The following is a 12,332-nucleotide window of genomic DNA, read 5'->3' as shown; positions in this document are numbered from 1 at the left end:
GTATGGCAGGGTTCAGTGCTCCGGGGTCACATTTCGTGCTGGAGGCCAAGCTGAGGCCATTGCTAGAAATATCTCCCCAAACTCGGCAGACACCCAACGTTCCAAGCACAGTCCCGGGCACCTTAAAAACCATCTTCTCTAAGGCCCTCAAGATTCAAGCAAGGTCAATACCACAGATACTTTTATTACTTCTTAGCATTCATATCCCAAGCCCTTCTCCACACAGTTCCATCCTCTACCAATCAGACAACTCAACCTCCCAGCGGTCTACGCGGGAAAAACTACAACTCCCAGAATGATCTGCGCCCAGGGAGGCGACCATAAGAACCGATGAAGTCTCAAGCTTCGCGCGTTCTTCTGTCGTTGGTTTTCAAGGAGTCGCGGCCACCGGGGGTCCGTGGCGGTGATTGGCTGGCAGCTCCTGCTGCTCAAGATCCCAGAGGAGGCGACGGAGCCTGCGGAGTTCTCGATGCAATGCGTCATCTGTCACTAGGCCCGTGAGGCGCAGGCGCGAGCTGCCCAAAGGCAGGATGAGAGGAGGGTGCGAAGAAAAACTTTCAAAGATATCCCCTGTGAGGGCGAAGAAGACCAAGTTTGAGACTCAGCATGGGTGTGAGTTGGTCTAGCTCCTGAAGAGAACACTGCAAACGTGTGTGTGTGTGTGGGGGGGGGTGTCTCTGAGCCCCAGAGCATGATGGGAGTTGTAGTTAAGACTGGGGGGGGGGAACCACTAACAGGCTATGTAGTGGAGTCCTGGGACCCTGAGGATGGGCTGGGAATCCTGGGAGATTTCTGAGGACAGAGAAGTTCAGTTCCTATGTAAGTTGGACTAAGGTTAGGTCTGTGGAGGGAAGAGGCTAGGGGCTTCAGTTTCAATAAAAATTAAACACGCCTTTAATCTCAGCACTTGTGGAAGGCAGAGGCAGGCGGATCTCTGTGAGTTCGAGGCCAGCCTGGTCTACAGAGTGAGTTCCAGGACAGCCAGGATTGCTACACCGAGAAATCCTGTTTCGAAAAACCAAATAATAATAATAATAATAATAATAATAATACCATGCTTAAACTCTTCTTAGCATGCTGGGAAGGGATCCCAGAGTAAGAAAGGCCCCTTCTACTGTGTTACAATCCCAGCCCCAGTCTTTAAATCTTGGGGAGAAGGCATCTGGATCCAGCAATTTTAGGTTCTGGGAAATGAAAGCCAAGATTCTTATCCAGAATCCTGAGTGAGAAAGAGGCTGGGAACATGGACTCTTAGGTCCCAAGGAAAGACATCTCAATGTTTGTTAGGCCATCTCTGCACACCTGTGTCCACAGCGTCTCGCTCTGCAGGTGGTGGGTCCCAGGCTGGAGGTGGGCCACGGCCAGGACCCAACTGGTAGTGGCTGAGGAGATGGTGGAGCTGAGCAGGGGTCAGGGTTGGGTAGTCAGTCCTTAGGCTGCTCCAAGAAGCCTAGGGGAGGACCAAGTTAGAAGTATATGGTCAGCAGCTTCTCAGGAGACTGAGGCAAGAGGATTCAAAGTGCAAGGCCAGTTTGGGCAACATAATGAAACTCTATCTCAAGATTAAAAAGTAAAAAGAGGCCTGCAGATGTAGGGCAGAGCATTTGCCCAGCATGTATAAGGCCCCGGGTTTAATCCTCAATACTGCAATAAGATATAAATAACTGAAAATGAAGGCTCAGCAGTTAAGAGCACTTGCTCTTGCAGAGTCCCATTACTCACATAGTCTATAACTCAGTACCAGAGAATCTGTCTCCCTGTTCTGGGCTTCATGGAAACACATAAACACTTGCAGGCAAACACTCACACACATAAAAACTAATCTTAAAAAACAAGTGAAGGTCCAGTGTGGTAGTGCACACCTTCATCCCTGCACTCAGAAGACAGAGGCAGGCGGATCTCTGTGAGTTCAAGGCCAGCCTGCTCTACATTGTTCCAGGTCAACCAGCACTACATAATAAGATCTTATGGAGAGATGGCTCAGAGGTTGAGAGCATTGACTGCTCTTCCAGAGGTCCTGAGTTCTATTCCCAGCACCCACATGGTGGTTCACAACCATGTAATGAGACCTCTTCTGGTCTGCACACAGACATGCAGGCAGAACACTGGGTATATAATAAACCTTTAGAAACTAATATGATCTTTAAAAACAAAACATAAGGTTGTGTGATCGTCCTGGGTCAGCCTGCTCATCTGGAAACTGTCCGTTGACACTCTACTTCGAATGGGGTGCTTGTTGTCCCTACTGTCCCTAGCATGCAGTTCATATTCAACGAATGCTGAACCATCATTTTTCTCAGTCTCAAACATGTCTACGAAAGAGAAGGACTGTGGAGAACTATTTCTAGAAAGTTCCACAGGCATTCAGACATTTTTTGTTCAGTCATTCTTGATACTGACTTCTGTAGCTGTCTAGGGCTGGAGGTGACTTGGGGTCCCAGAGAGGCTGAATACAGAGGATGGCTGAGCTGGGTTGAGGGATCAAAAGTCAAGGTCTGGTAGAGCAATCAGGTCACCTTGAGCAAGGAGGTGCGGGGCACACACAGCAGGTTCACAGCAATGGAGAGTTTCCGGAAGAACTCGGTGGCAATGTCACCCAGCCCAGCCCCCTGCAACCAATCCAAAACGAGATCCAAGTTGGTTCTAATTTGGACGGCTCGAGACCATTGGTAGAAAGGTCGGCCTTGACCTGTGTAGAAAGGAATGAGAGGCAATGAATCGACCCACTTCCAAGACAGCCATCTGTTGGATTCGGTCTGGGTGGTTTCTGGCTGCTCCCAGCCCAACCCTCACCTCGTTCCATCAATGAGTTGAGAAGGGATGCATTGGAGAAGAAGAACAAGTAGCCAAAAGTCTGGGACACGAGGTCAGGGTGCAGCTCACACTGGCTGGTCAGTTCTAGAGCTGCCTGGAACACACCCAGGGTAGGCCTGAGTCCAGGAGGCATGGCCTCCAGCTCTGCACCAGGACCTGGAAGCTCTGCCCCAGCGGTGAAAGGGTTACTGTCCAGGAGAGCTGGCAGTGTTGAATAAAGAGTCTGGGGAGAGAGAAGCAAAAAACTTCAGGGTGACAGCAAATGAAAACAATGGGGAATTCCATCAAGGGCTTCTGGGAGTTGTAGTCCATTCTCCCTTCACCATGCCCATGGGGCTCCTGACCAAATCCCTACTTTGTAGATGGGTTTCTAGCAGGTAGTAGGTCTCATGGAAGAACTTGTCCTGACAATGTTTTCAGGAAGTAGCTTAGCTATTTTAAGAACACCTCTCATGAATTATGGCGTTTGTGGTTCTCACAGAGATAACGTAGGCACTGGATGAACTGTCTATCACGGAGATAGACAGGACATGGGACAAAAAGGGACCTCCTTCAGTTAAAGAAATACTTAACCAGAATTCCCAAAAGATATTAAAAGAATGGAGAGTCCAGAAGTAGGAGCTGGGTGGCAGCCAGCCAATGGAAAGGAGCAGGAAATGAGCTCAGTGACAAAGAATCCATTAAGGGTGTATGTGCCAAAAACATACAGGAAGTAAAGTCTCAGAGGGAAGGGCTTCATAATCAAAACCACTCCTGGAACCTATAGACTGTGCATTTGGGGAGATTCCCTCTTATTTTACAGATAGGGAATCAGGTATACCAGTGTCAAAACCCTGATTAGTTCAATCTGCAATATTAAAGTCAAAGGGGGGTGGATCAAGCCCCATAACAATACTTCAGTTACAAAGAAGAAAAGAAAATAAGACCTAGACTCCGAAAAGGGACGTGACGCCAGAGATGCAGGTGTCAGTGGTGTCAGAGTGCCAGAGTGTGTGATGCGCACGCACGCGCGCGCACACACACACACACACACACACACACACACACGCCTTAACAGTAAACTTCAAAAGCGCAAGCATGAAAAAATAGTGATCCATAGAGGAAATGAACTACTTAGCTGAACAAGACCCGGGGATAGCAAAGACAGGAAATGAACCAGAAAGGAAATGATGTCAGCCCAAACAGGAAGTAGTGTGACAAGAGCAAAGTACTAGGGTGAGATGGGAAGTGACCGCAGGGAAAGAGAAGTTTTAGGTCAAGAGGGAAGTGGTATCAGAAGAAGGCGGTGTCGGTTAAACAGAAAGCGAGGGCATTCCAAACGGGAAGCAGAAGCATGGCCCACCTTGGTGAGGTAATAGACAGACTGCTGGAAGGTACACATGATGACCTCATCCAGGAGGGCTAAGGCCTCATCACACAATTCCAAGTCATTGCAGAGCTGAGGGTCTGAGGACAGGCCTGGGAACGAGAGGGCAAGAGGCTGGCTAGAGCCCAGCTCTCTAGGTATGACGGGAGGGCAAAGAGGGCCTGGGTCCGAGCTCACCCTCCTGGTCAGCCTCTTTCTCCATCTCTAGAACTTTCTCCTGAACAAAGCTCAGCAGCTCTGTGGTGTTGGCCATCCACAGTAGGAGTGGTCGCAGCTCCACAGACACAGCCTCGGGGGTCAGAGGCTCCTCAGGAACTCCCTCAGGGTGGCTGAGGAAAGGCAGGGGTTCCTTTGACTCTTGCTCAGCCCTTAACATAAAGACTGACCACCAAGGCCTGAGTTTCCTCCACTAGCAGGCCTCACAGAGCCTGAACTAAGGCACTCTGGAGAGCCGAGCTCTAGTCCCAACCCCTTCAGCCTCCAGACCTGTGCGCCCCAGCTTTCTCTTACTTCTCTGGCTGACGGTCTCCGATTTCTTTAATCTTTTCCTGTAGAACAGCAAGATAAGAAGCAATGTAAGGAGGCTGGATGGAGGGATCAGAACTGTGCAACTTGCTTTGCCAAAAGTCACCTTTCTTGGGCTCGTGTGTGTTCAGTGTTTGCCTATTTGTGGTTCACAGGCATGCACGGAAGCCTGAAGTTGTGTTGGGTGTGTCCCTTTCTCCTTCTCCACTGCACTGAGGCAGGGTTCCCCTGAACCTGGAACCCGCTAACTGCATCTAGCCTAGCTAGCCAGCATGCTCCGGGGAACCCGGTCTCTCCCTTCTGGTTGCTGGGATTACAGGTGGCCACCATGTCTACCAGCTTTTACAAGGGTTCTGGGGATCTGAACTCCAGAGCTCAGGCTTCTGAGGCAAGTACTTCACCCGCTGAGACCATTTGCCCATACACACCTTTTTTTTTTTTTTTTTTTTTTAAGACATGTAGTACTGACTGGCTTCCAGCCCAATGCAATCCCCCTGCCTTTTGCCTCCCCCCAAGAGCTGAAATTACAAGGATATGCCACCACACCCAGCTTCGGGCCTTTTAAGTTTCTATTTCGAGACAGTATCTCACTAAGTTGCCCAGGCACTGGTCTTAAACTCTCTCTGAAACTCGGGCAGGCCTTGAATGTGTAATCTTCCTGAGAGCCTCTTCTGTGATGGAATTACAGGCCTGTGTCACCGGACATAGTTCTCCGATCCTAACTGTATGGTCACAAGTCACGTGCTCCCTTCATTTCTCTTCTGTTCAAATGGGGTTTCTTCTTGTCTCCAAGAAGACCTCTGACCTTCATGCAGTGAGACTTTTCCCCTCACTCTGGATAATTCTGTCTCAACAGTTCTACAGTGTTGGCCCACTGATGGGCCTTCCAAGTTCTTTGTTGTTACTATTCCAAGCTCCAGGCCCAAAGGGCTAACCAATGCAGTTCCCACAGTGACCTCTCCTAGGCTCTCATCCAATGGCATCCCTCCCCCCCTCACCCCCCCCCACATCCCAGAATGCTTTCCTCCATGATTCCATAGCTCCAAAGGGGAGATTGAGGCAGAAAGATCCCAAGTTCAAGACCAGTCTGGGCAATTAAGTGAAACCTTTTCTCAAAATAAAAACTAAAAAGAGGGCTGGGGGCGTGGCTCAGCAGGGCATGCTTGGCTAGAATCCCTCAGTGAGGGGCTGAGGATAAGGCTCAGCACTAGGGCACAGGCCCAGAATCCATCAGTGAGAGACCGGGGAGACATCCCTGCCATAGAGCGCCTGCCTAGCATGCCATAGGCTCGGGGTTCCATCCCCACTACTACTCAACAAATCTGAGTTACTTCTTGAAGCAGTGATGGAACCCACGGTTTCCAGAACCCTATGAGCGCCATTAGCTCAGCCCATCGCAAAGCTTCGTGGAAAAAGTAGTTTCTTCTCGCTCAAGGCCTGAACAGAGAGCTAGCCGGTTGAAGTAGGAGAGATACCTTGGACAACTTATAGGGAAAGGCAGGAATATGGCAGAAATGACCTGTGGAGCAGGTGGGTGGTTGATGGGAAAGACAGACTTGTGGGACAAGGGGCCCCGCTCACCCAAACGGCCTCTTTGATGAGCCGGGCCAGGCGGCCCAGCAGGCGCGGTAGATGGCCCAGCTCCAGCTCCCTCGCCGAATGCTGCACACAGAGCGCCAGCAGAGTGGCAGGCCCGAGCGGGGGCAGGTCCCCTGCGCCCGAGGCCGCAGCACGCACGATCTCGCCCAGCAGTGCCTCTTCCTCTCGTGGTCTGAACCTCAGCACCGGCTCGCGGCCGTCCAGGTAGGCGGCCAGCGCCTCTCCGCGCTCCTGCAGGCCACGGCCACACAGGCGACAGGAAAAGGCCCAGCCCGGCCCTGGTGGCGCGGCCCCGGGGCGCGCGGGTAGCCAAGGTGGCCGAGCAGGCCCAGAGCCCCCGGCGCGGGGGTCCTTGTACATAAACAAGAAATGCTCTCCCAGGCCCAGCAGGTCTCCGGGGTGCAGCTCCGCCTCGCGCAGTAGAAGACAGCCATTGTGCGTCACCGGGGCGCCCCGGGACGGGCGCACCATGGCCGGGGGCTCCGGGCCCGCGCGCACCGTGCAGTGTCGCGGCAGTATGTCTGGGGCGTTGAGGAAGGTGTCCACATATGGGGCTGGGGACCCACCGCGGGACGATGAAGGCCCACCTCGGCCGAACACGTGCTGCTCCCGGGTCATCACGTACACCACGAAGTCCTGGAGGAAAGCAGAGGGTGCTGCTGTGGCGATGGGCGTGTCCAAACAGCATCCTTACCCACACTAGACCCTCCATCACACCTCCTCTAAGGGATAAAAACCTCAAGGGAGGTTCCCTGGCTTCTCAAAGGACTCTTTTGAACATCCCTTGCCCATGAATAACCTCTTTCAAGACACTTCGTAGCTTCATCTTTGGGGGGAGCGCTTAGGAGTGGACAGCACCGCCACAGCGTTCGTATACAGAGAGGTCAAAGAGCAACTCGGGAATAAGATTCTCCTTCCACCATGTGGGTTCCAGGGATATAACTCTGGTCTTTAAGCCCACATGGTGGAAGTTAAAAAAAAGCAGTGGGTGCTTTTACCTGTAGAGCTGGCTCCACCCTTTAAAAAAAATAGACCGTTCACGGCTCAGCACTGGCCCGGGTTCGATTCCCAGCACCCACACTGCAGTTTATACCTGTCAGTAACTCCAGTTCCAGGGGATCTGACACGCTGACACCAATGCACATGAACTAATTCTACTGGCTCAAAGAGGTTCCCAAACAGACCGTTCCCCAGTGTACCATCTTCTCAACCGCTGAATGAACTGTGCCGCCTACAGTGGCTCCCGCAGCCACCCCACCCCCTTCCTATCATGGTATGTCCCATCACCCTCAAAGAGCACACCTTTCCAAGGAACCTGTCATCACCCCCAGAGCCCTGCTTGCCATCTCTTCAGTATGTTTTCCTTTCTGATAAGTTTCTCTCAGAATGGCCCCAAGCGAGCAATGGATGCCTTTACAGAAACACCTCATGAACCAAGAGGATTCATCCAATGAAGGTGTACTTTCAGGAAGACCCCTCTCTGCAATGGGCTTTCATTTTCCCCAAGGAAATACATGTCTACAATGGACTCATCCACGACCCCTTTCTCAGGTTGGAGCTCAAAGATTCTCCTTGTCCATTAATGGAAGCTCTCAATATTCCCCTCCAACGTGGGTATCTCCAGAGACTACCAGAGACAGTGGGCTCTTTTAGAAATGCTCACAGATGTGCAAAGAGGTACCCTTCTTATTTTACCCACTGAGTGGAAAGAGACATTGCAGAAGACCCTGCTCTAAAAGTAGTCCATTTAAAAATGGACGTACCACATGACCCCCTCCTCTAAAATAAACCTCCTGCTCATGTTCTAGTGGCCCTCAAATATGTAATACACAGAAACATGGCCTGGATGGCACAGGTATGTCATGCCAACTACTCAGGAGGCTGAAGCAGGAGGATCACACATTCAAGTCCAGCCTGGGCAACCACTGGAGCTCCTGTCAATAAGATAAAAAGCTGCCAAGAATGGTCCAGCAGTACACCGCCTGCCTAGAACCCACAGTGAAAGCTCGGGGGCTTTGCTCAGAGACAGAGCACTAGCCAGCAGGTGCAAGGGCCTGGGTTTAACCCCAATACTGCAAAAAATGAAAATGCATAAAGGCTTCAGTGCCTCCTGCCTCCATCAGCAAGGGGTCACATGATCCCCATGTGACCCTTTAGAAATGTATTAGCTGATTTCTCCCATCAAGACAGCTGCATTTCCAGAACAAGGATCTAGGCAAAGATTTCTCTGACCTAGGACGCAAACTTTCCTTCAAGAAACGGATGTTTGGGAGGGATGTCCTTTTGACAACAGACTGGCCTTTGACCACGACCACGTTTTTCTTTCCCCCTCTGAATGAAAGGAAGCATTTGCTATCCCCTCAAATGGGACCTTTGATTCTGACCTCCACCTCAGCTCCTACCAAGGTATCTCCTACAGGGAACTGCCATTTAATGGCGAGGGCCTCAACCCAAGGCATTCTTGGTAGTGTGGTTTTGTTGATCAACCATGTCTGATGTGGCTCTCTGACTAGGGGAGACAGGGCTAACCTGAGCATCCTGGTAGCCCTGGAGCAGAAGGAAATAGGGACGGTTGCTGGGTGCCTGAATGAGGCACTGAGTCAACTGATCGAAGTCTCCGGGGTCTGTTGGTGCCATCTGGGTGTCAGCTGCCCCAGGAGCCATGCTAAGTGCCTGCTGCCTGCGTTCCTGCCGGCGCCTCCGCCCCTGCAGACTCAGCTCAGACACACTGCGACGCAGGGACAAATTTTCAGATCGCTCCTTGCCCCCAGACCCAGTGGGGGTCCCTGATCCTGACCCTGGACCTGGACTAGCCAGGGCCGCCCCACCAGATGCAGCCCGAGACCGATTCTTCTGTGTTCGCCAAGATGGGGCGTTTGTGCCTACGGGGGAAATGAAAAACACAGAGGCTATTCTCTGGCTCTGGAATCCAACTTGAAGTTGTCAGCTTAGAAATTCATTATTTTACCAAGCATTTCGGAACTGCTCTACACCAACAGTGAAACTGTCCCCAGGAAACTGGAAACAGTCACCTCCCTAACGATGTTCCTTAGCAGTTCTTACACTCAGCACACAGTAGCCTCCCCATGGAAGGAGCTTAATGCAGAAACATGTTTTTCACTAAGCTTCTAAGATCTGAAAACTGGAAACTTTGTCCATGGACACCAGAGACCAAAATCATGTGTGACTTACAATGTGTGCTCAGTAAAGTTTTGTTTTGTTTTTTCCTGTTTGATCTGGTTGCCTGAGAAGGGATGAAAATGATTTCCATCCGTTTGAGTGATTACTGTTCATTTTATCTCCCTAACCTTTATTAAGCAGGTGCCATGCCCTTTATATGTGCTATTGCATTGAGTCTTCACCTACAACTTTGCCTGGATTATAAAAAGTAAAGAATGGATGGACTAGGCATGGTGGTGTACCTATAATTACAGCACTCGGGGCTGGAACATCAAGAACCGTATCTTGGTTAAAATAAAATAAGCTATACCTCTGTATTTCCCAAATGCAGAGCGAGGAAAGATGTCTCTTGAGGATGCTACTCTGCTCTTCCAGACTCTGCCTGTAACCCCTTCCCCAGAATAGCACTAGCAGTTGTCCTACTGGCCCCGCCCCCCTCCCCTGTACACCCACCCCATTCCTGCACGTCTAGTCCAGAGCCTTCCCACTCTGTAGGCCCGCCTCCAGCCCCTCCCAGAGGACGCCCGCCAGCCCTGCCAGCCATCGAGGGCGCTGCCTTTCATTCTGCAGGACCCGCCTCCTTCCCTTCCAAGCCCCGCCCTCGCCCCCGCCAGTCCAGGGCCAAAGCGGTCATCCTCCTGGCCCCGCCCCGAGCCCCGCCCCGAGCCCCGCCCCGCGGCCCCGCCCACACGGCGCTGCCCTCCCCGGCTCACCGTCGGCGTCCGCCGCCCCGAAGGCCTCTTGCTCCAGCCGGCGCGCCTCCTCGCGGCCACGCAGCTCGAAGCGCCGCGCCCAGCCGGGCCGCGCGCGCCACAGGTCCTGCACCAGCAGGGGGCGCTCGGCGTCGGCCAGCACGCGCAGGTGCTCGGCGCGCCACTCGCCGCCGCCGCCCCCCGCGGCCGGCCGGCCCAGCGCGTCGCACAGCGCGTAGGCGTCCACGCAGCCGCCGTCCCCGGCTCCGCGGCCGCCCGCCAGCCCGTAGCGCTCCAGCGCCTCTGCCACCAGCTCGCGCGCGGTGGATCGCTCGGTGGCCAGCACGCTCTTGTAGTTGGCGCCCGCCGCCAGCCCCGCCGCGAAGATCTTGAGCACGCCCGGAGGCACGGCGGCGCGCGCGGGCAGCGGCGGCTCCGGGGCTACACCGGCCGCCAGCTCAGGCAGCTTCTTCTCGCTGGCCCAGCGCTGCGCACCCCCGGGCGTGCCGGGGCCCCCGGCACCTCCGGCCCCCGAGCCCCGGAACAGCTGCGAGATGCGCTTGGCTCGGCTGCCCGACGCGCCGCCCGCCGCCTTCACCGCGCCCACGCGCCGCAGCTCCACGTGCGGCGGCGGCGGCGGCAGGGGCTCGCTGCTGCGGCTCCCCGTGTCGGAGGACGAGGACCTGGGGAGGAAGAAGTGGGCAGGCAGGGCGCGGCAGGGACAGAACGAGACCGAGAGACAGACGGAAGGCGGACGGGCAGACCCAGGGCCAGTGACCCCCGAGAGAGGGGCCCAAGATGCAGAGAAAGCGAGAAAGGGAGAGGGGGGCAAAAACTCAGAGACAAAGACCCAGAGAGGGGACAGAGACAGGAGGTGGGGGGTGGGCGACAGAAGAGCGAGACGGTGGGGTGGGAAGGACGGAGGTAAGAGAGATCGATGTGATATAATTAATAAAGACATAACCCTTGAGAGGGAATTCCAAGGAGAACAGAGGGCAGGAAGGGAAATGAATCAAATCCCTGAGCCCTACCTAGCGTTTTACCCCAGTGTCCGTCCCGCCGACCCCATGTCCTGGCCTAGCTCGTCCCTCCCTAGATGTCACTGTCCCACTGCCCCCCCCCCACGCCACCACACACCCGCAGCGCTTCTGCTTAGGACAGGAGCCACTGCCCACCTTTGTAGGGTCCCTGGCATGATTCGGATAAACAGGGACAGATGGCGGACATGCCACTAGAGGTTGGCCACTTACTTGACAGAGGCAGCGCTGGGCCAGCGCCGCCCCAGTTTGGCTAGCTGCTTCCTTGGGGAATTGATCCACAGGCCCACTGGGAGATGAAGTTTCCCAAAGCGGGGGCTTCCGCCCTCCTTTCGTTCACCAGATAGCATGGCCCTAAGGGAAGAGGGTAAGGCCCCAAACCCTAAGGCCACAGGAGCCGGGTGGGAACGGGAGAATGACTTCTGGCTCCTGGATCCCAGGGAGGTGGAGGGGTGGGACAAAGAACTCCCAGGTCCCTGGATGGGGCATTGCTGTGGCTCTTACCCTACTTCGGGTCCTGTAGCACCCGGAGGCCCTGATGGCGTTGGCCTCCGTTAACTCCCAATCCCTCTGAAAAGTGTTTTCCTCTGCCCCAGCTCCCAGCACTGGGTGGGGGACAGGAAAAGGCAAGAGGAAACCCGGCAGGAAGAGCGGGGAGGGGGCGTCCTGTGAGGAGACCAGGCCTTGGGGGAGGAGATGGGGCAGGGCTGGGCCCTGGCCTATGCCTTGATTCTGGGCCCACCATTTATGGGGCCCCTGCAGAGGGAGGGCCCCATGGTCCAGCTTCTCCCTCCTCAGGCGGGGGCATCCAGACCTCCTCTCTTGGAGCCAGAAGTCAGGACCAGTCCCCAAGACTAAGGCAGATACTGAGACAACAGGTCAAATCTTTATTGGCTTTCTGACTCCTCCTTTTCCTCTGTCTCCTCAGGGACACTCTCGACCTCGGGCTCTGAGGGCTGCGATCCTGCCGGTAGGGACGGCTCCAGCAGGAAAGAGGACCTCTCCAGCTGTATCGACTTGAATTCCTTCGCCCGTGATGACTTGTCTAAGTTTGAGGTCTTCGTTTTAGCTCTATCTTTCCTAAAGTAAAGTATCCTGGGGTAAGACAAAGGTGCATAG

The 12,332-nt window shown here is 54.0% G+C and overlaps 1 protein-coding gene across 3 annotated transcripts; it reads right to left on the bottom strand.

Moving 5' to 3' along the window:
• Positions 1-163: 163 nt before the first annotated feature.
• Rasip1 (Ras interacting protein 1) lies at positions 164-12,143 on the bottom strand. Of its 3 annotated transcripts, none has more exons than XM_051174406.1 (12): positions 12,028-12,143; positions 11,427-11,567; positions 10,198-10,859; positions 8,834-9,186; positions 6,287-6,940; positions 4,691-4,728; positions 4,358-4,509; positions 4,157-4,272; positions 2,794-3,037; positions 2,517-2,689; positions 1,303-1,450; positions 164-570 (listed from the first exon to the last, which is right to left on the bottom strand). In XM_051174406.1, exons 2-12 carry the CDS (start codon positions 11,561-11,563, stop codon positions 371-373), a joined length of 2,877 nt encoding a protein of 958 aa, XP_051030363.1. In that variant the 5' UTR covers positions 11,564-11,567; positions 12,028-12,143; the 3' UTR covers positions 164-370. The 3 variants fall into 3 exon arrangements, with proteins under 3 accessions (XP_051030363.1, XP_051030361.1, XP_051030362.1); XM_051174404.1 differs by lacking the exon at positions 12,028-12,143 and adding an exon at positions 11,718-11,980 and having other exon boundaries at positions 11,427-11,595; XM_051174405.1 differs by lacking the exon at positions 12,028-12,143 and adding an exon at positions 11,718-11,980.
• Between the last annotated feature and the right edge of the window lie 189 nt (positions 12,144-12,332).

This window comes from Phodopus roborovskii, unplaced genomic scaffold (genome assembly GCF_943737965.1).
Source record: "Phodopus roborovskii unplaced genomic scaffold, PHOROB, whole genome shotgun sequence".
In the NCBI taxonomy this organism is placed as follows: Eukaryota; Metazoa; Chordata; class Mammalia; order Rodentia; family Cricetidae; genus Phodopus; species Phodopus roborovskii.
Note: the sequence above shows the minus strand (reverse complement) of the source record. Positions and strands in the feature narration are given on the sequence as shown.